The 23,730-nt window shown below is 40.7% G+C and overlaps 1 protein-coding gene across 6 annotated transcripts in view; it reads left to right on the top strand.

Annotated features, from left to right (window-relative positions):
- The window catches only part of cep126 (centrosomal protein 126), a 26,440-nt gene extending 2,710 nt beyond the window's left edge, over positions 1–23,730 (top strand). For 3 of the 6 annotated variants that reach the window (XM_088345118.1, XM_088345119.1, XM_088345116.1), the window contains 8 exons: positions 1,096–1,332; positions 2,645–2,819; positions 5,158–5,502; positions 7,142–7,537; positions 16,406–16,721; positions 18,380–18,495; positions 18,576–18,648; positions 19,711–23,730. In XM_088345118.1, coding sequence (XP_088201244.1) covers positions 1,096–1,332; positions 2,645–2,819; positions 5,158–5,502; positions 7,142–7,537; positions 16,406–16,721; positions 18,380–18,495; positions 18,576–18,648; positions 19,711–19,931 — 1,879 coding nt within the window. In that variant the 3' untranslated portion in view covers positions 19,932–23,730. Of the gene's footprint in view, positions 1–1,091; positions 1,333–2,644; positions 2,820–5,157; positions 5,503–7,141; positions 7,538–16,405; positions 16,722–18,379; positions 18,496–18,575; positions 18,649–19,710 lie in introns of all 6 variants that reach the window. The other 3 variants (XM_088345120.1, XM_088345122.1, XM_088345121.1) reach the window with 3 other exon arrangements.

Here is a 23,730-nt window from a genome sequence, read left to right as displayed (position 1 = left end):
GATGAGGGTATGTTAACGCTAATTTAATTTGTGCACATGCCAAGAAGTTGCAGTCTTCTTTGGCGCATATATTCCACCGGTCTAAATCTTACCTTTTGTACTCGAGCGCCGCTGGCGGCCGTTAGAAAAATTACATAAATTGGCCGCATCACTGAATAAGCCGCAGGGTTGAACGTTTGGGGAAAAAAGTAGCGAAAAAAGAAACTTCATTCATAATTTGCATGGGCTGCACTAACATTTTTCTTTTTAACAGTTTTCCCAAGAAAAAAAATAAATTCCACCCCAAACAAACCCAAAGACTGACAGGCAAAAAAGCAGTTTGTCGTGTGGAAAAAAAAGAAAAAACTACACTTAACAAAAAAGGGCTCCACTTAGATTAAAAGGACATGTGTAATATTTGACTATTAGATGTAGAATGGATGACGAACGCCTTCACAAGGATCTCCTCTATAGCGAATTCATCAGGCTCTAGACCAGTTGGCCGCGCAATGTTGCGTTTCAAGGATGTGTACTAAAGGGACATGAAAGCAGCTGAGATCGACCCCACTCATAGGAAGCTGCTGCTGCTGACCGCAGCACCTAAAGATACGGCGTCAGAACTGGCATGCGGAGATTACAGGAGAAGAGGGACCAGCATTGGCAGGAGAAAAGGCAAATGCTAAGAGAGAGAGCAACCTATGCACCTGCACAACTGAGTGCCTTTATTCAAGAATCGGACTATTCAGTCACACATGACATTGCCCCATATCAAACTGACATGATGACTCCTGGCGCAATCCATTGTCTCTCTAGAGATAAATAAGGCTGAAGATGTAGTGCAACTGAAAGCGAATGTTACAAAGCTCAGGGAAAAATACAAACTACTGAAAGTCAAAGCGACAAAACATGGACATGTGTTTTTCTTATTATTTGAATCCACAGTGTTTTATTGAAATCCCTGAGTTGGTGTGATTGATTTGCTATATATTCTATATATAACACACTGGGGCATTATTAAACTGTCAGGGAGAGACATGAAAGTCAACAAAAAGAAGCGCTACAAAATGATCAAATGACATCGCGTAATTCTCTGTTTCATTTTTATCTCTGAGTCAGAGATTTGAGGGAGAAACAAAAGCTGTGGATCCTGCAGGAGGAACAACGGCGGGAAGAAGTCCTGCAGCAGCGCCGACAGAAAATCCAGAATGTCACAGAGCAGTTCCAGAGGGCTTACATGCCCCCGTCTCAGAGGCCTGTCCCGTGTGACAGATTCACTTTGGCCAAAGAATATGCTAACCTGGACGATGCACTTGATCAAATCCGGGGCCCCAGGCTGCCATCTAACATCACCAGGTATAACTGCTGAGATGGGATCAGTTTAGCAGATAATGTACTGGGTTGCCCCACATTTGATTCATGCTGATTTTTAAATTATTACTTTTCATCGTGACATGAAAGTCTTTCAAGCAAACTTGGGCTACACTACTACTTAGGTTCACGGAAACAAAAGTATTATTTTTTAGATAATAAATTTAAATATGAAAAATTGGTGTGTGGCGTATAGGGTCGAAATGGCTAAACTAATTTTCGTAAATATTTACAAAGTATTTTACCGCTCTGGGAGTGTTTTTAGCTTTGTTTTGCGTCAAGGCGCCCTCAATAAATACCTACAAAATAGATAAACCCCTGCTTTCATATGCAAGTGGCTCTGGAGCTGTATTTGGTAATACTGCTCTTTGGCACTTCCTAGTGGCTCCATTGCGCTTTCAACAAACCAGGCCCCCAACAACCTCGCTCAAGTAGAATGCCATGCAACGCCAAGCCCGGCACTGCCGGGCGATAATGGTTGTGCAATATAAAACAATAGCATACAGTAAAACACAATGTAATTCATTACAATAGCTTTCTGATATAATGAAGTAATACATAATATAAGATGATATCATTTTATATAGAATATTACAATATAATATAACACATCACATAGTAAAACAATACCATAATTTCTTTATCTATCTATCTACCTTGGTCATAACCCTCAAGAGGGGTGACCGACAGCAAGTCTATAATTTTTACAAAAAAAAATTATATGAAACCATGCAACACAATACAATGTACTACATAACAATATATTTTCAAAATAAAAATTGATACACTCTTATAACGTTACAATACGATACAGATTTAAACAAAATAATTCAACAATCATTTAACAATCAATTATTGTAAAATAATGGTTCACCTCACTGTAAAATATTTCTTGAGAAATACTGTGAGAATTAATTTTAAAATGAACAAAGATTTCAAATAATTGCTCTCATTTTAAAATATTTTTAGCAAAAGAAAAAGAAAACAATACTTAATTGCAATTGCTTAAGACTTTTTTGCCGTGATGTTTCTTTCAAGATTTGTTTTTATGAAGTTAAAACTGAGGAGGTCTGGGGGTTGTCCATTAATATAAAAAAGGCTAATTAAGTATTTACAGATATATGCATGTGCAGAAAGTGAGTCCCATTGTTTGCCAAAGGAACACAAAACATGATCTAGGTCATGGCTGAGTTGAATTTGTTTTTTTATTATTATTCTTTTTATATCAGCAGCTGTACTTAATAGAAATAATTGAAAATTGGACATGCATCCATAAACACAGATTACTGTTTTCTAGTCAAAACAGCAGCACCCCTGCTTCCAGACCTGCCGCTGCATTGCCGGAACCCTACTTGCGTCCCACCCTAGTTGTGGTGCAGCCCTGTGCAGGTCAACAGGTGCAGAGTCCTGGAATCAGGAGTTGGCAAAAACATTCGAAGAAGCAGGAGAAGCAACCCGACCACAGCGGACAGGTACCTTGCTGAATTTCATTGTTGGTCTTGTTATTGCAAGTCGTAGTAAGTGAATTAATGGTGTTCTCTACTGGCATGAAGAAGCATTACAGCCTTTTTTAAGCCCTTAGAGACTAATTGTGATTAAGGGCTATACAAATAAAAATGACTTGACTTGACTTGACTTTCTTTTCGCTTAAAACCAGGGGTCCTTAACCTTTTTGAAGCTGGGAGCTACTATGTTGTTACCGATAACCACGAAGGGCTACCAATTTGATATGCCTGACTAAAATAGCAACTTAAGTTATTACTCTGGTTTTACTATGTTATGACTGTTTAATGACAAAAAATATTACGATAAAACTTTTGTTGTCAGTCGGTATAGATAAGTATCACGATAATTATCACGTCTGTTTTTCCTTTCACATTTTAAGTTTAATTGTTTGGCCCTAAATGAAGGTTGATAAAATCCAATGCTGCTTATACCAATATTTAATGTCGAAACAGATACGCATGTGACAAACTTAAACAGCATTTTCATAAATATGAAGAACATTAAACAATTGACTACCTTCTCAGAGGGGGAACTGGTTGCAGTTAGTGCCATGCTAGCTGGCTCACTTGTGGAAGGTTTTTTCATGTGGCCTGGTGCTTTAACGTCCGCTAGCACTTGTTTGTGGCTGAATTATTTTTTCTTCAGCGTATTCTAGAAGGCAGTTTGGTGGGAAAAGTTTGTCGTGTTACTAAAAGAATGACTATAAAATGACTGTTGCAATTATACAGTAGACTGGGGGTAATGAAATGACAATATAGATAGATAGATAGATAGATAGATAGATAGATAGATAGATAGATAGATAGATAGATAGATAGATAGATAGATAGATAGATAGATAGATAGATAGATAGATAGATAGATAGATAGATAGATAGATAGATAGATAGATAGATAGATGGATGGATGGATGGATGGATGGATGGATGGATGGATGGATGGATGGATGGATGGATGGATGGATGGATGGATGGATGGATGGATGGATGGATGGATGGATGGATGGATGGATGGATGGATAGATAGATAGATAGATAGATAGATAGATAGATAGATAGATAGATAGATAGATAGATAGATAGATAGATAGATAGATAGATAGATAGATAGATAGATTATACATATTAAGAAAGTTGATGGTCGGTAAAGTTTGCAGTGCATATCGCCGCTCTTTTTTATCATACTCTAAGTAGCCAAAACACCTCCAAACAAGTGAAGATGAGGGGCCTATCCTGACTACAACTCTTTCAGCATGTTTTGAATGGGTCTCCTAGGTGTCCTTCCTCTAATTATCTCTCATTGTGACTGGGTTGTAGTATTTTCGCTTTCATTTGAGCCGCCCTCCCGCTATTCCTGCTGAGTGAATGTATGGTCCTCGTACCTTCTTCATCTCCAGATTGTTGGTCTCAAACTTGCGTGTTTATTTTATTAGCGCCCCAGTTTTCTCTGTGGTTGGGTGGTAAATACAGATTAAATTATTTTTAAACAGTTATACATTTATTGTGGCAAAAATTATATGCCAATGATTATCGTTATCATTTTATTGCCCAGGCCTAATTAAAATAAGCTCTGTCAAGCACTAAAACATCTGTCTCATATAAGAGCACTGAATACTTCTTATATATTAAGGCTATTTTTAAAAATAATTTTGGAAGAACTGATCATGCACTCAAAGACACTGATCAGGTCAATGAATTATCATGCTCGGTAGAAATTTCCCAGAAAATCACAATGACCAATCACTGGTGAGCTATTTTCAGAACTAGTGTGGGGCTACTCAAGTGTTCTTAGGGGGACCATATTGTTGACCCCCTGGTCTACATGATCTTTTTTGCCCTATTTTTGCTGAAGTATCACATTTGAGAACGTAATCATGAGTCGTTTTTTTTACTCTTGGCCTGACGATTTTGCCAATTTTTTTTAACCCAATGAAATGAAAATGAAATGATCTGCATTTTATATAGCGCTTTTCAAGTAAATGACTTCTCAAAGCGCTTTACAATGTGCTCCACATTTCCCAATAACGGCCTTGCAGCCATTTAAGGCGCTAACCTGCTTATTGGGGGTATTTGGGGTTCAGTGTCTTACCCAAGGACACTTCGACATGTAACACGGACGAGCCAGGATTCGAACTGGGATCCCTTGATCCCAAGACCCAATGCAAAAATTGGAGTTTAAAAAAACAGTACAAGGGGATAAATAATATTTTAAAATACATAAAAATGAGAAAAACTCATTAAGTGAGCACAGTGATCTTCCAGTGGAACAAATACAAATTGAATTTTCACGTTTTTCCCATTTCAGGATGACAATGTGTCCCGTTGCTCCAAGTCGGAAAGTCTGTCCAGTCAGGACAGTCTGGAGAACGAGGAACAGACCAAAAGCACCGTCCTGCACTACTCTGAAAAACCAGCCCCAGACCTCAAATGCCCCAACGATTTGCGTCCCTTGTTGCCCGTGCCCGGTCCTACCATGGTGGCGGTAAAGCCGCACATCCACAGGCTGCCTGCCGATCTCAACTACAACTTTCCCACCCAAAAGGAAACCTGCGCCTCTGTCAATAACCTCAACAAATTATCCGCTGACATAAGCCTGTGGAAACACATGAACACGGGAAGCTCCAAGTGCCACCTGAGTCAAGAGTCCAAGGTCAGGAAAAAAAACACACCTTTTGGCAAAATTTGCCAATGTGACGTAAAAAAGGGTGACCTGTGTGAATTGTGTATATCCGAGGAGAAAATGTTTAGAGGAGGGATGTATCGTGAGATTTCGCAGAGAGTTAATCGGGCATTTGAGGCGGTGCCTTTGAAATAATATCAGTGTAGTTTACGCGGGCGGGAGTAGTTGCCTGTTGGGCAGTGTGACTGTTATGTTTAAAGCGAAGATTAACACCCGTGGAATATACAGTAAAGAACTAATCAAACCAATCTCCGTTTATAGCCAATCAGGGTGTAGAATGGTCATCTGCAGCCCTTAGGTCACGTTACCTAGATTACATATTAAACAATCGCAAAGGATTCTATTTGATTGTGCCAACACACTTTATTTATTTATTTGGCAAGTTTGTATTTTAAATCTCTTGGCTCACAGATCGCCAAGACAACGTTGCAATAGGTACGTTGGCAGCGGAATTGCACGAAAGTGAAAGAAAAAATCCACACTAACTGTTTAAACAGAGTTTAACCTAATCTGGCCGGCGCATTTTGACTTAACCTATTGCATGTTTGCAGAGCCAGGATAAAAATGTGTGGCGCGGCCTTGTCAAGCCTGCTGTAGATATTTGGGATAAATGTACGCACATGGCATCTTCAAAAATACGATCGACCTCAGTGGAATCATTTGTGCCTGAGACGTGGGAGGCGCGTGTTTAATTCCCAGTCAATGCAATAAATAAAGTTTTTTGTCTATTCACCCTAAGTTTTCTCTTCAAGGTATGTTATTGCTAGTTTATCCTGAAGTGCCACCTCTAATCTCATTGTAAACAATGTTCGCTATGTTGAAATCAATATCAAAGATGATGCTAACTGTAGTTCCTTTTTGTTTTTTGTTTTTTTATTCCTGACAAAGAATACTTTAACAAATGGATGGCTCTTGGACCTATATCGACAATATTGCACTTGTCAAATACTTTATTGATACCCTTTTTGCAAGTTTTAGTGTCCCCTTTTAGAATCTTGAAAACTGCAATAATATTCATATTCCTCAAAACTCTGAGGGTCATTGGTTGAGCATTCTTAATAGGCATAGCAATAAAACAGCCTGAAGACAATTAATGTTACTAAATGAATGGCTAATGAATGGAATTATAGTCAACCGAGGTTAATGAAATGACAATATAGCCTACATGTAAAATTTTAATACCGGATAATTGGAATAATGCAACATATCAAGAAAGTTCATGGAAAGGCTATAAAAAGCCATTGATTTTTCACACGATAGACAGTAGAATGACCAGATATATCTCCAGGGATAATCTTAGCCTGGTAGTTAGCCTGGTCCGGGAGCAGGCTAGCTGTAGCGAATAAGTCCCCAGAGTAACCTAGCCGAACTTAATTTAACTTTCTTTCATGTAACCGACATGAGGATAAATTCCGCCAAAATAACAAACATATCCAGGTTCATTTTATGGTTTCATGCAAAATCCCCAAGGTCTATGTGTGTATCCTGCAGATTACTGAAAAACAGTGTCGGTAGACAAGGCTCAATATTTTTCTGGGGTGTACCAGAAAATATTTCCTCCACACCTTTCTCCCCTTTTTAACACCTGACTAATTTTTATGCCTGCAAGGTGTCATCATCCCCAGCCCGCAAAGTCCAGTTCACAAAAGGGATCCTGAAAACTGGTGAGACCCTCTCCCAATCTCCGCAAGCTCCCGCCAACACTGTCAATCCGGTTCACTTGTCAGTGTGCGACAGCATTGAAGTGGCTAAGGCCAGGTCCAAAGCCGCTGAGAACAGAAATGTCTCGAAAAAACTACGCTGGTTGGACGAGGAACTGGGAGAACCTGAAAGGACCCGGCCCAAGGTTGGCCACCCCCAGACTTGGGTCGACGTCGGGGTTCAAGTCAGCGCCGACGTGGGACAGCCACACGTCACTCAGCCAAGTGCAGTTCTACATTCCTCAACTTTCATCCCTCAATCCCCGGTCCCGGTGGCCAGGATACGCGGGGAATCAATATTACAGGTACCGTATTTTCACGACTAAAAGGCGCACCTAAAAGCCTTTATTTTTTTCTAAAGCTGCCCATGCGCCTTATATATGGATTATATTGAGTCGCAAGGTCTCGCAACTAAGGCAAGCAACCGCCAACTAGATTTTCCCCCGTAGGTGAAGTATTCAACAGTGTATGTGGGATATATACTGTATATATATATATATATATATATATGTATATACATATATAGCGAGCCGATGCAGCCGCAGCCAAACAGGGCGCAGCCATTTTGTCATTAGGTGACCAAACCCCTCAATTTCAATCCTTAATGCCGAGCGCCAAGCAGGGAGGCAATGAGTACCAATGTTGTAAGTATGACCCGGCTGAGGCTTGAACCAGCGACCTCCCAGTCTCGGAGCTGGCGCCCTACCATCTAGGCTACCGAGCTGGTATATATATACATATATATACAGTGGAACCTCGGTTCTCGACCATAATCCATCCAGAACCTTGTTCGAAAACCGATTTGTTCGATCACCGAAAAAAAATTTCCCATTAAAAATAATGTAAATTGTTTTAATCCGTTCCAATACCCTGAATGTTTACCTTGAATGTTAAACGTAAACATAAAGCTTACCCAGGCTAATCGTACCTCCGCGTTATCGTAATCTTCCGTACGAAAGATTACGCTAACAAAAAAAAAATCAGGTCGTTAACAAGTCAATTTACGGGTCTCCACAACAAGTGGTGAGCGGTTCATTGGAAAGGGGGCTCCGTTCCAACACCCTGAAAGTTGGGCTCCGTTCCAACACCCTGAATGTTTACCTGAATGTTTAATGTAAGCATAATGCTAACCCAGGCTAATCGTACGTTCGCGTTATCGTAATCTTCCGTACGAAAGATTACGCTAACATGAACGTGTAAAAATAAAAAAAAGGATAAAGAAAATAATTATGAATAGGATTTCTTACCTTTGTGGTGGTCAGCAGAAGGCGCAGGTGGACGGTGGGGTATTCCCTAGCAAGATCAGACACTCCACCTCCTTCATATTTTGCTATTATTTCTTTCTTAAATGCAATAGTTGTACGCACTACTTTTCTTTTTTCACCTGTAGCAACTTTGCTGCTTGCACTGACTTTCTTTGGAGGCATAATTAGGGGCTAAAACACTTCGTACACCTATATTAAAAGCGAAAGCAAAACGAAGCACGTCCGCACGCGATAACAGTTGGTCAAGAAGAGAGCGATCTACACCCGTACGCCGCTCAGCATCGCACCCTAGCGTACCCACTCACACATTACCGGCGTTCGAACTCAAGAATATCTCCAAATTTTTGGTCGGACTCCGACTTGTTCGAATTGAGAGGCGTTCGAAAACCGAGGTTCCACTGTGTGTGTGTGTGTGTATACATATATAGACTGTCTCAGAAAATTAGAATATTGTGATAAAGTTCTTTATTTTCTGTAATGCAATTAAAAAAACAAAAATGTCATACATTCTTGATTCATTACACATCAACTGAACTATTTCAAGCCTTTTATTATTTGAATATTGCTGATTTTGGCTTACAGCTGAAAAAAACTCAAAAATCCTATCTCAAAATATTAGAATACTTCCTCAGACCAAATTAAAAAATAATTTTATAACAGCAAAACTAAATCAAACATTTGAAAATGTCCATTGATGCACTCAGTACTTGGTTGGATTACTGCATCAATCCGGCGTGGCATGGAGGCAATCAGCCTGTGGCATTGCTGAGGTGTTATTGATGCCCAGGATGCTTCGATAGCGGCCTTCAGCTCATTTGCATTTGCAGGTCTGGTGTCTTTCATCTTCTTCTTAACTATACCCCACAAATTCTCAATGGGGTTCAGGTCAGGGGAATTAGCAGGCCAATCAAGGACAGTGATGCCATGGTCAGTGCACCAGTTACTGGTGGTTTTGGCACTGTGGGCAGGTGCCAGATCATGCTGGAAAATGAAATCCTCATCTCCATAGAGCTTTTCAGCAGATGGAAGCATGTAGTGCTCTAAAATCTCTTGGTACACAGTTGCATTTACTCTGGACTTGATGAAACACAGTGGACCAACACCAGCAGCTGACATGGCTCCCCAAACCATTGCTGATTGTGGGAACTTCACACTGGATTTCAAGCAACTTGGATTTTGCTCCTCTCCAGCCTTTCTCCAGACTCTGGCGCCTTGACTTCCAAATGAAATGCAAAACTTGCTTTCGTCTGAAAAGAGGACTTTGGACCACTCTGCAACTGTCCAGAGCTTCTTCTCCATAGCCCAAGTCAGACGCTTCTTCCGTTGTCTTGAGTTCAGAAGTGGCTTGACCATGGGAATACGGCTATTGTAGCCCATTTCCCGGACACGTCTGTGAACTGTGGCTTTTGATACCTGGACTCCAGCTTCAGCCCACTGTCTTTGAAGCTCCCCCAAATTCTGGAAGCGGCTCTTCTTCACAATTTTGTTAAGGCTGCGGTCATCTCTCTTGGTTGTGCAGCGTTTCCGGCCACATTTTTCCCTTCCAACAGACTTTTTGTGGATATGCTTTGAAACTGCACTCTGTGAACAGCCTGCTCTTTGAGAAATTTCTTTTTGTGTCTTACCCTCCTGATGGAGGGTATCAATGATGGTCCTCTGGACAGCAGACAGATCAGCAGTCTTCCCCATACTTGTGATTTAGTTTACTGAACCAAGCTGAGTGTTTTTAAGGCTCAGGAAACCCTCGCAAGGTGTTTCGAGTTAATTAGATGATTCAGGTGATTAGTTGAATAGCCTACTTGTATACTTTTTCATGATATTCTAATATTTTGAGATAGGATTTTTGAGTTTTCTTAAGCTGTAAGCCAAATTCAGCAATATTCAAGTAATAAAAGGCTTGAAATAGTTCAGTTGATGTGTAATGAATCCAGAATGTATGACATTTTTGTTTTTTTAATTGCATTACAGAAAATAAAGAACTTTATCACAATATTCTAATTTTCTGAGACAGTCCAGTATATATATATATATATATATATATATATATATATATATATATATATATATATATATATATATATATATATACAGTATACATATATATACATCGGTAACATTTCCTGACCAATGTGTCGATCATCATTTGAATCGGTCACTATTGGCTAAAGTTATTCGGAGGTAAAGAAGGTAGGTCCTTTTTAGCATTTACAGGCTCGCATATGCCAAAGTGGGGCAAAACTAAGCCTGCAATTGGCTGAAAAAGATGAACGTGAATCACATGTTACATTGCTCGGCGGCATGGAGAAAACATTTTTCACTAGTCTGTATTTGTAAACAGGAATTATGGGGATAAACATACAGCTAGCAACAAGCAACGTCAATCGATGCAGATGCTTCTCAGCTGATTTTTTTATCTTATTTGCATTATTGTGTATTTTGGAGTGTGTTAATATTTTACACAGTTGGATTTACTACACTCACGGATGCAAGAAGACCATGGTTGCATATTATTATTGAACGTGATTGCTGCAAGATGACTTAGATGAGCTACTCCGGCTTTATATTTTCCCAGTAACTTCAGACTGAGTTTCAGACTGAGCTTGATGTTTCTGTGATGAGTCTATTTTTCAATTCAATTCAATTCAAAGTGTTTATTGTCATTTGCACAGTAAAGAACCACGTTTTCCTGCACAATTATATTCTTACTTTGCTGTTCACACAGTTGCCAGTGAAAATAAAATAGAAACTTAAGAAATATTTGCCATTTCTTGAATCCCAAGAGTTTTACCTTCCTATTGTCACAGACCAGAAACGGACACAGGACCCAATAGCGCTCGTTTTCTCAGTTTTTATTAATAAAGAGGGAGAGCAGGGCTTGTTTCCACGATCCAATGGTTGACGGACAAGCAGAGCAGGAGATGCGAAAGTGACACTTCCGTGTCTAGAGAGGAGGGTCGAAGACAGACGGGAATTACAAGTCGTTAGCCGGGACTGGAGAGCAAGGGTGGTGTCAAGTTCGGAAACGAGGTCAGCAACAGGAGGCAGGCAGGTAACGGGGCAAAACAGATTGGATAACAGGCAGGCAGAACGGGGCAGAGTCAGGTCCGGAAACAGGTTGGCAACGAGGATCAGGCAGAGAAAAACAGGGCAGGAACAGAGTCTGATGTAAGAGCTTACCGAGCTGGGAGCAACGGTTCGCATAACAATCTGTTAGGGATCTCTTGGAAGTCCGGGGTTTAAAAGGTGTACATCAGCCAATCAACTGGCCCGGGCTGTTGGCGCCAATTAAGCAGTCGCAGGTGCTCTGAATCGGCAATCATGACACCTATTGATATGTGGAATGACGCATCTGAGTGATTGGTGACATCATCCAGACACCGGGTCTGTTCGTGTCTGAGACACATATTTGCTTCTTTGCGAGCCATCGGAATGTTAAGAGGTTAATAAGTTTGACTGAACTATCTGACTTTTTTGTTGACGTTCCCACTGTAGCGCCTTATAGTCCGCTGCGCCTAATGTATGGAAAATATAGGACAAAAAACTATTTTTAGGGGGTTCGCCATATAACCCGGTGCGCCTTATAGTCGTGAAAATACGGTAATTCTAAACCCTTAAACATGTAAAATGTGAGTAGATAGTTCATGGTTTTTGCATATAATACATATTACTGTAATCCCTCGCTTTTTGTGGGGGTTGGGTTCCAAAAAGTTCTGCGTTAGTCAAAACCTGCAAAGGAGAAACATTCATTTATTTCTTTGGTATTCTTTTATACATTAAAACCAAAGAACACACCCAATTTACACACTCAAGCATTTGTTTAACAAAAACATTTTTTCAAAAATAACTTCTGTAATATCAAATTATAATTTCAAAAATAATCTTTGGATTTGTTTACGTGTTTTTACTCAACATGATACTTTGTCGCCGCATCATAAGGACGTCATGGAAAACTGCATTTACTTTCCTTAGGCCATAGGTAGCAAACCAAGATATTGAAAACGCCAAATTGGACTAAAAAAGAGTATGTCTGGAGCAGCAAAACAATAAAAAAACCTGTTATAGGCCTTATTTAGGAAGGAAACACATACTGTGTCTATCTATATTCCTGTCACAAGGTGTCAGACACTCAAATGCGGGACACAAGGGGTCTGGTCTAACCCTACTTGGGTGGACGTTAATTTAATCAGCAACAACAAATTAATTTACTGGTGAGAAGGGGGTGTGGGATTGGGATAGCAAAGGAGAAGAGCTTGGAGTGAAACCAGAGAGGGGATCTTGGGGTGAAGAAAAACTCTTAAAGTGAAGATTTGGGACTACCTTTAAGAAAGATGGCTTGGGTGGACAATCGTGGCACAAGGAGGGAGGTGATGGTGTGGCGGATCTTGGAGTGGTGAAACTGAAACGTGGAGGGAATTGAAGGAGGAGGTCGTGGGGCACGAATGCTTCTCGTTTTGGTGAGCGAAAGGCTTAAGGAATCAAAACAGTTAAGCAAAGGGAGGTGAGAGCCCTGGATATTATAGCAGAGGTGGCAAATTGTCTCACTAAAAACACATGTGAAGAGGAAAAGTAAAGCGGATTGGAAAATGGGGTAAAGCTGCCATCTTTTCAGGAAAAGAGGGCCGTCAGGCACCAAACCATGACAATTCCTTGGAAAACGTTAAGAATGTATCAAATTAGTGTTCTTACGGAAGCCATTTTTTCTAATATAAACCTTTTTGTAAAAGGACTAAAGGGCCTCATGCGGCTTCAAAGTAAATCTAGCATGTACAAAGTCCATCTCCTTCTGTCACGGTCGCCTTGGTGACCAGTCTGCCCCGCCCCCTGGGCAACAGCTGAAAGCAGTTCCACTAATGGTGGGTCTGTATTTAAGGCTGCATGGTGGGCTCTGCGGTTGCGGGTTCATTACTACTCATTATTCACAATCCCGGTCTGTTATGCATTGTCCTGTTTTAGTCTGTTATGCCTTGTCCTGTTGAGTTCGTGCCGGAGGAACTCTGTATTGTTCTGTTTTGCCTCGGAGTATTGGGCGACTTTTATTTTATTAAATAAAACCTATGGATCGTCAACGCATTTGAGTTCTCCCTTCATGCCTCCTGCCTCCGTTCTGGTCCGGTCACCTTCCACGCCACCACGTCCCGTGACAGAATGAACCCGCCAACAATTGAACTCGGCGAACGATCCCAGCGCGACTTGGGGAGAGCTGGAGTGCGCAGTTTGGCAGGCGCCTACTGAGTTGGCCTTCCCTGCCCGTTCGAACCACGGCCCCGCCCGTCGTGGCCCTTGCTGTGCCTCGAATGGGGTCCCAGGAAGAATTGACGCCTGCCTGCCCGACTCCCGTGCCGATTGCCTGCTATTCCCTCTCCCCTGCGTGCAAGTCCGACTCCGACTCCGCTGCCCGTCGGGCCAACTCCGACTTCGCTGCCCGTCGGGCCGACTCCGATTCCCAAGCCTGCCTGTTCGACTCCCAAGCCTGCCTGTTCGACTCCCAAGCCTGCCTGTTCGACTCCCAAACCTGCCTGTTCGACTCCCAAGCCTGCCTGTTCGACTCCCATGCCTGCCTGTTCGACTCCCATGCCTCCCTGTTCGACTCCCATGCCTGCCTTGAGTCTCCCTGTACTGATTTTGTTCAGTCTTTCCTGTCCTGTCTTGTCTGTTCTGAATCTGTTCCCCCTGAGTCTGACTCTTCTGAATCTGATCCCCCCCTGAGTCTGACTCTTCTGAATCTGATCCCCCCCTGAGTCTGACTCTTCTGAAACTGAACCCCCTGAGTCTGACTCTTCTGAAACTGAACCCCCTGAGTCCGACTCTTCTGCATCTGAACACCCTCATTGCGACTCTTCTGCATCGGCCTGACCTGAGTGCGACTCTTCTGTAGAGGCCTGTCCTGTTTACCTGCTCTGGTTTTGCCTGTTCTGATTTTGCCTGTCCTGTTTACCTGTTCTGATTCTGCCCTGATTTTGCCTGTCCTGTTCTCGTCGGTTCTGCCTGTCTGTTATCCCCTGTCCAGCTTGCTCGCCGGACCCCCCCCCTGCCGAGCGCCTATTCCGATCCGCCCGACGCAGATGGCGCCTGCCTCTCCCCGTTCCTGCGTGTTCGGAGGAGGGAGCGGGGTTGCCCCAATCGTGAGCGTCGAACCATTCCGGGGCGTGAGGTTGTAATTTTTTCTTTTTTGGGACCTCGGGAGCTGTCCCTTAAGAGGGGGGCTCTGTCACGGTCGCCTTGGTGACCAGTCTGCCCCGCCCCCTGGGCAACAGCTGAAAGCAGTTCCACTAATGGTGGGTCTGTATTTAAGGCTGCATGGTGGGCTCTGCGGTTGCGGGTTCATTACTACTCATTATTCACAATCCCGGTCTGTTATGCATTGTCCTGTTTTAGTCTGTTATGCCTTGTCCTGTTGAGTTCGTGCCGGAGGAACTCTGTATTGTTCTGTTTTGCCTCGGAGTATTGGGCGACTTTTATTTTATTAAATAAAACCTATGGATCGTCAACGCATTTGAGTTCTCCCTTCATGCCTCCTGCCTCCGTTCTGGTCCGGTCACCTTCCACGCCACCACGTCCCGTGACACCTTCTTCTTGTTGCTTTGGTCGCTACAGAGCATTTTGTTGACATGATGGCTTTTAGAGAAACTCGAAATTGAAAAAGATTTTCACATACATAATTCAGCTTCATCAAGCTTTGTACCTGTGCAACTCAGACCACAATGTCATGTTTTGTGTCTGCACAGGTGGACACAGGCAGAAAAGGGGAGGAGAGACTGTTTAGTCCATCAGAATACAGAACACAATACGCAATGAAAATCTGCGAAGTAGCGAAATCGCATTAATAAACCTCAATACATCAAGGGATTACTAAATATTTCGTAGGTACATTCCAATTAATTTCTGAGAAAGATGGTCCCTGCTTTGCGCTCGGCATTAAGGGTTGGAATTAGGGGGTTTGGTCACTGATTACCCCAGGTACTGCAACACATTGGTTGGGTAGAACTATCGTCACATCATTTACCCATGCACAGTCGTTGGCAGCCGACCCCCTGGTAAGATGGAATAGGCGAGGAAAAATATTTTGCAAATGTATGCATTTTGAAGACTAGCTGTCCTGTCTGACATCCTGAGGTGTGACGTAATTAGATAACATCAGCATGTTTGCAAGCCACTTGTCAGAATATTTAACGTATTAATTTTTCAAATAGGTTACGGTTGTTTCAAGCAAAGTTTTGGTAGTTTTTGTGGAGAATGCCTAGGTGTTGTGTCACAGGTGAATGCAGTAATAGTTGGTCTTTTTTTGCTGGCCAAAAAATGAAAATGTTGCAAGAAATTAGACAACATTTGTGAATTTAGTGCGTGTGTGAAAAGGCTCCTAAAATCGTCTTCCTGTCCTCGGCACATTTCGAGTTGCAGTTCAATAGGGAATAAACAATACATCTAGGCAAGATGTATGTGATACATTCAGTGCATCTATATTTTACAACAGTAAATAAAATATTTTCGTCGGTCTTTATTGTTGTTTATTGTTGAATGTCAAGTTCGCCCTCGTCCTCGTCATTCGCCTTAACCCATGGTTCGAATTGATGCTGCTCTATATCCAATTATCATGCTCTATAACTGTTTTTTTTCTTTAAATGTCTGTCAGGCAATTTTTTTTGTTTTGATCGTCCATAAAATCGGTGTCAGAAAAACTTGGTTCTTTACAATCGTTGTCTGTTTAGGAACTGGCCTCACATATTCTGTTAATAGGATTTGCCATTTTGAAAGTTTTTTGTTCCTTTATTGACGTCACAGCTCTAGCGGAAAGAAGCCAGATCGGTCAACTTTGAGAGTGTTTTGAAACATGTGCATAATTGTGGGGAGGAACACTAAATGTTCGGTTTATAACTAATGAAATGTTTCTAATTGGAAATACTTTTTAAGAATGGGGTGCCTACCAAGGGCTCCTATGTCGGGGAGCACAAGTTGGTGCCGCCACCTCCAGAGGACACGCAGCGACTTATGACGGGCGATGGCGCCGTCGTCAACCAGCTCGGTCGACCCACGCCTCAGAATGGTTGGAAAAGCTCGCCTGCTCTTGGTCACTTGTCCTCGACGGGGGGCGGCAGAGGGCACAGAGTGGCCTCAAGGGAGAAAATGCTGGAGCGAACCCCCACAGACGAGGACATCTATCAGTTGTGCCAGGATGTCCGCAATGCCTTCTTTAGCACTGCGGGGCAACCACCGGACCCTTCATTAGGTATGCATGGAAAGTTTTATAAAATCCATTGCCAAAAGCTTCGTAAACAACTTCTGTTATTTTTATTTATGTATATATTTTTAAATTCAATAAATACCTAAAGTAATAAACACCTTTGTTTTGTTCAAAAACTTATCTCATTGTTGCAATGATTTTTGAGAATGATTTATAAAATTAATTTTGCAAATACGATTTTTAGTCATGAAAGTTATGACTGTAATAGAGGTAAGCTTAAGTGACCTGATATATGGATATATGGATCAGGTCAGGCCTAAAATGTCAATTATTACGTTTGGTTTCAGGCTGAACTCTGCGTTCAAGACCCCTGCTCTAGACTGTAGTCATAACAACATCAAAAACCTGACTTACATCTTCAGGAGTAAACTCAATGTATCTGATAATAATACATTTAAATGTATTAAAAAACATATCAATTTTTAAATGTTTTAAATGATAATACTTTCAGGGAAAACTGCTCAATTTAAAGTTTTAACTATCCGTTTGAAGAATATGATGAAAAAAATCCAAACACAAAAAAATGCACACTTAAAGTGTATTAAAAATGACATTTACATGATTTGAGTGTACTGACGCTAACCTACTTCATTCAAGTTACGAAGAACAGTACATACAAACTTTTTTTGGGGGAATGTCGAAAAATACCCGGACATTGCTGTAAGTTAGGTTATGCATTGTGTGCACCTTTAACCGAGTAGAGGACAGTGCTGTAGTGCTTCTTTCCGACGCGTGGCGCTGTGAGAGGTCACCCAGCATCCACCCCAAAGAAGAAATCCGTCTTCTACTTCCTGGTTTGTGTGTATACACACTGCACTGTATCTCTAGCACGCTAAGAACTTCAACGTTTTTATTGTTTAATATCTCGTGCATTCATTCAATATGGTTGGTGTAAGGTGAAAGGGAGAGGCGAGCCGTTTCTTTTGAAACAAAGGTGGCTTCAGAAAGCTTGATGCGTTTGAGAAAATGGTTGGATTGCTTTTTTTTCCGTCCGATTTTAACCACGCACGAGAAAGTCGCCTAAATCTTCCAAAAGTTAGTTAAACTTAACTTTTATTATCTTTATAGTCAAGTCATGTCATGTTTATTTGTGAAACCCTTAATCACAAGAAGTCTCAAAGGGCTTCACAGACCACAGAATGTCAACGCCTAATGTGTAGCTTTCTTTTTCAGTACTATGCTTTATCATTCAACCTTCTTTGTAACGTTATATAGAGCATATTATTTTATTAAACGTTTATTTTTCCAAACAATACAGGTTACTTATACAAGCCTTAAACTTACTCATATAAACCTTAAACATACATTCCGTACAAAATATAGCACTGGAGCAACTTACGAACAAATTCAACCTACGACTGATCGTCCGGAACGTATCTCAGCGTCTGTATACAATGCAGTACACAATTTTTACTGAAAAAACATTTGTATGCTGTTGGGGACCGCAAAGCGACACTGGGGACAAGAGTGGCAACATTTCTTATTAGTAGGATTTTTTTTAAACTTTTTGTTCAGCGGGCTGGATTTAAGAGCTCACAGTCTTTAGTTTTATCAACCCTGCTCTATGTCAATTGACCTCCTTCGAATTAACCCACTTATATAGTTTCCCTTTTTTCATGGTGCAATTATTTAAATTTTCTTAGACAAAGACAGGGCCCCCCGATGCCAGACTGGTGGATGGGTCGTAAACAAACTTGGTGTGGATCAGAACCGACGACCTTCTGGCTCAACCAATAAAAAACCTCCAGAATTCTGCAAGGTAAGAGGTTTTTAGATGTATTTGGTGGAATTTCAAACTGAAAATGGATCAATGCAAAACAACACACGTCAATCTTACAGATTGGCTGTCTACTTGCTGCGAATCCAGTAGTACTGTCAAACAAAGGCTTCTACCCAGATTACCCCAAAAAAGGTTGGTAAACAGCTAAGTTGTCACACACCCTAATGGGAAGTCACGACAGTAAATGAATACGTTTACATGCAGACAATAACCCGATTGGAAATGGAATATTATATCTGGAGCTACCCAAATGAATCGTTTTCATGTCATGGCGTTAGTGAGTGTTTCGAATATAAGGGCGAAGGACTCAAATTTTGTTTCCACATTGAACTTTGTACATTAGATAAAGGATGAATCCATTCATGTAACCAAAATCAACCAATTGACATGTTTGTTTTCTCCATTGCTGCATCCTGTGTGTTTACAAGATGTACTTGTGCAGGCCAAAAACATAAACTCTCACTATATATGGATGGATACAGCTGTGACATTTTCGCCATGTGGGCAGAAAATAAAATATAAATGTCCTAATACACATGAGGCTTTTTTAGAAAGTAAGCCGAGGTTTGCATGTATGATTCGTCTCGGTACTACGAGTCCGACAGTGTTTTGGTGCATAAAAATACCCCGGATGGCGAGACTAATTGTGCTCTGCAATCTGATTGGCTAAATTATATCTATTCTGTTCACTAGCTGATGATGAAAACTATTATTACAGTACAATAAAGTAACTGTAAAAAAATGTTTATACAATACTTTTATTTGTTGAACAAATGGCTTTTGTTTTTTGGTTTTAATGTATAATAGAGTATTTAATCTTATAGGTTTCTACTTCACTGATTTAGCTCAGTAGACATTCTTTTTGGAGTATAATCATCGCTATTAACGAGGGTTTACTGTATATGGCTCCTACTTTGTGTATTCATAAACGGTTGTAATGGAACCGATTACTACAAATATCAAGGAAATACTGTATTTTAAAGCACAATCGGATTTCTTAAATGCATACATACTTGCACAAGAATGGGAAAATGAAAGGACTAACCTTACCATTGCAATTGGAATACTCGTTGTCCGACTAAGACTGTAATTGGATTGTTTTGCGCATTTGCAGGGCTTTACATAATCAAAATACTGAAAATATTAATTCAGATTATATCCTGCTTGTAAATGCACCCATTGTTTGTGTCCCAGGTGTCAAATCATCTAACCATCGCCGTCCGACCGACATGTATGCCCCCCCAGAGGAACATAAAACGCAGAAGACAACTTCTCAGCCGCTTCAGCTGATGTACCAGCACCGATACCAGCGCCGGCACCCGGCACCCACCTCCATCTCTATGGAGGAGCAGAAAATCTTTCAGTCCCTGGACCGGCTTAACTGCCAGTTGTACCGTAAAGGGGGTGCGCACTGACCAGAATTTGGACTCGGGTTGACCATCCCAGTCTTGATGACGGCTGAAGCGCCTTATTTGGCGTTCAGCTTGCTGGTGAACTCTACCATGTGCCTTGGGAACGTGAAGAACGAGTTGATTAATGAGGCCTATTAAAGACTAATTTCAGAACTGACAATGGAAGTTTAGCCACCTGAGTAGCAATAATGATCATCGCAATTAAATTTTTTGTTTGGAGGACCTTAGTGTCTATTAACACCATGAAATAAGTGACGTGAGGAAGGAGGAGCGACCAGCAAGGCATGAATATTGACAATCCTTTTTTTCAAATGCCAACTTAAGTCTAAAGAAATTTCCCTGACATTTCTAAAAAAAACATTTTGGCCATCCTATTAAATTAATATTTAAACTTCTACAGATGTCTAACAATGTTGCTGCATTTGTTAAAGACAAAAGACCAAGGTTACTGTTTTAACTGAGTAAAATTCTTTGGAGCTCTCTGTGTAAATCTTTTTATCTTATACAGTAGCTACCTCTGAAAACCTTTGATGTGCTACACACAAGTAACCTGGAAAATTTGAAAATTTCTGTCCCTTAGCTTTGCAATGGAATGCAAATCTAGTCTGGACTTCCTTGGGTGAAACCAGTACAGCTATCGCCCCACTATAGTGGCACAGAAAAATACCCAAAGACCATGGAAAATAATCAATTATATATCTGAGTAGTATGTATTTGCATATCTATCGAGACAAAGACAGAGTCATGCTGTTGTTAAAGTAGCGTAAAATCAATAGTAATGTCTTCCCCAAAAGTAACCAGAATTGCTTGTCTTGCTATTTTATGCATAGAAATAGCGCACGTATTGAGCACTCATTTATACTCATACATGTCGTAGAACAGCAATAGTCTACCGGGGTGAATGGACTGCAGCAGCACAGGTGCTGTTCATTTCAGGCCATTGGCGTAATGTATCGCAGAATAGTTTTTCAACACGCGATGGACTGAGGCCGTGAAATACGAAGTAGTATACGTAAAAATTTGTGTCTATTTTTAGAACCTATTGTTTTGTCAAGTTTAATTTTTATCGGGACAATTTTGACTCAATTCTGAATGCAGCACTGTACTATCGATAGCACTTAAGTAACATATTTTTGTGCTAAAAGCATGGACACCTTTTAAGAATAAAAAGAACACATGTACTTATTATATATTTATGCAGATGTCCTGCCCAGCATAGTTGTAGCAAACTGACAGCACTGTTTTGGTGAGTACTCTGATTCTATCAAAAAAAATTGTTTTGCATGATAACTGCTAGTATAGCTAATCCAAGTCTTAAATCATCTTTCCTAAAACAGGAACACGGGGGCTGGGGGATTGTGTTGTTGAGCTTTGCTAGCCACCCAACATGTCTTGTTCTGCCTTTTTATCAACCTGCTTGGACTTGCACCCAAAACAAAGTAGAGGAAGCCCACCTTAAGTGTCGTTAGGTCCTCTCCACATCCATGACAACTTTTTTTGTAACTCGACATTTTGAATTGCATGCTATAAAACCTTTATGTACACTTTCTGGAAAGTGATACATAAAATAACTTTTTTTCTGGATGGGAGATGGTGAGCTTTCGTGACATTTACGCCCTAGCTGGGACAACACCCAGGAAAGACAAAAAAAGGTAAAAAGTCTCCACTGGCTTGCAAGTTGCAGCTTGTGCCTTTTGTCAGAATCCATTTCCAGACTTCTGTATAAACTTGTGTTATAAAGAAGGGAAGCTTAACTTGTTAAAAACAGATTTAGGCGCAATCTGGTGTACATTCTTAGTTGCCCAATTTTGTTCTCTTCACTGGTAATCATTTTTATTTTAGCCAATACTGGCCCAGTTTCTATTATATATTGACCACTAGTGGTAAAAAGTACCTCATTTATTTAAAATAGAGCTTCTCAATTATTTTCTGTCGCGCCCCCCTTGGAAGAAGAAATCCTATCTTCACGTTACAATTGTATTTTCTAAATGTTATGTATGTTCTAAGACAGTGTTTTTCAACCTTTCTTGAGCCACGGCATGTTTTATACATTGGAAAAATTTTGCGGCACACCATGAACCAAAAATGTTATAAAATGACAATGAACAGTATGTTTAATTACAATATGATTTATAATAATAATAATAATTTCCTTTGTATTGTCATTCTTTGTAACAATGTACACAGAACGAAATGTCGATACACCTGACCCGTTGTAGCGAGCCGATGCAGCCGCAGCCAACAGAGGGCCCTGTTTTTACATCACAGACACTTGACAATGAAATAATATTTGCAGAAAATGATTCATGAATGTTTTATAGAATGTAAAATTTTTAAAAAGTGGCATTGGATAATTTCTCATGGCACACCCGACGATCTCTTACGGCACACTAGTGTGTTGCGGCACAGTGGGTGAAAATCACTGTTCTAAGATATTTTTGTACAATTTATTACTTCAATCTCGTTAAAACAAAACTATTACATTATAAAATGTAGTTTGGATAATGTATAATGGTAAATAATGCATAATTCAACACAAGAGTTGAATATGGCTCTATTACGTTGAAATACTGTCACGAACCAGGAACGGAGACGAGACCCAAATGTGTTCGTTTTACTCAGCTTTATTTAGAATGAGGAAAGGGCTTGCACCCACAATCCAGTGATCGTCGGTCACGGGTAGCAGATCGCTAGGAACGCGAAAGTGACACTTCCTTGTCGAGCGAAGGCAAAGTCGAGAGCGAGGAAAAAAACAGGTCGATGGCCAGGACGGAGGACCAAAAACGTAAACGGGTTCAGAAAAAGGTCGGCAATGGGAATCAGACGGAGAACAGGGCAGGATAGAGTCAGGAGTCACAAAAGTTTGCCTAGCGTGTAGCGCAGGTTCACAGACGATCCGACAAATGTTGACAGGAAAGCGGGGGTTTAAAAAAGAGGAATCATCGTCCGCGGCTGTTGACGCCAACGGAGCAGACTCAGGTGCCCCGCATCAGTAATCATCACAAATACCTTTATAGCTTACCTTGGGAGTTAAGATGCTAGAACGAGTCAAAGCAGGTTAAGCTTGAACTTCATCCTGCTGAAAAGCTTTCACCTGGAGTTACAACTTGTTAAATCAAATACTGTAGTTAAGTTATATAATTTCTATATTTTATAATTTTAAATAATATAATAATTAGCTCAATAGTTAAATGTCATCACTTTCTGACCAGATGATGAAATGGGACTTCTTCACCTTTTTATGAAAAAAATAAGCTGATGAAGAGTTAACGGCCTACTACTTTTATTGGTATCATTATTACTCTTACATTGCAGCCTGGTCATCTTGTGAAGGGGATTACCTCATGTGTGCCCCCTCCTTAAGGTGTCTTCATTTACCCCATGTTGAGGTTTTTGAGTTTTTCCTTGCCCTCATGTATGTTTCAGATGAGGCGGTGGCGTAATGGAAGCCTGTGCAGCCGTTTGAGAATTTTTTTGAATAAGGGTTATACAAAAAACATGACTTGAATTGACTTAACTCAGGGACCATTTTTTTTATGTTTGAAAATGGAAAAACATGGTGTAAGGGAAATACATTTTTAATATTGTTTCTGTAGAAGGACAAAAATGACATGGATGTTCTTAATGTTTTCCAAATCTGTAAACATGTTGCCTGTATTGTATGAATCACCTTTTTGTTTTGAATCAAAAATTGGCTTTTTAAATTTTGGGGCCTTTAAAGAGATTTGCTTCTTTTTCCAGTTCCGGTACAGCTCTTGCCAACCCTGTGTATAAATAAAGTTCGTTTTGTCCTTCAGTGTCA

This window comes from Urocampus carinirostris, chromosome 10 (genome assembly GCF_059441175.1).
Source record: "Urocampus carinirostris isolate Australia breed hairy pipefish chromosome 10, RoL_Ucar_1.0, whole genome shotgun sequence".
Classification (NCBI taxonomy): Eukaryota; Metazoa; Chordata; class Actinopteri; order Syngnathiformes; family Syngnathidae; genus Urocampus; species Urocampus carinirostris.
Note: the sequence above shows the minus strand (reverse complement) of the source record. Positions and strands in the feature narration are given on the sequence as shown.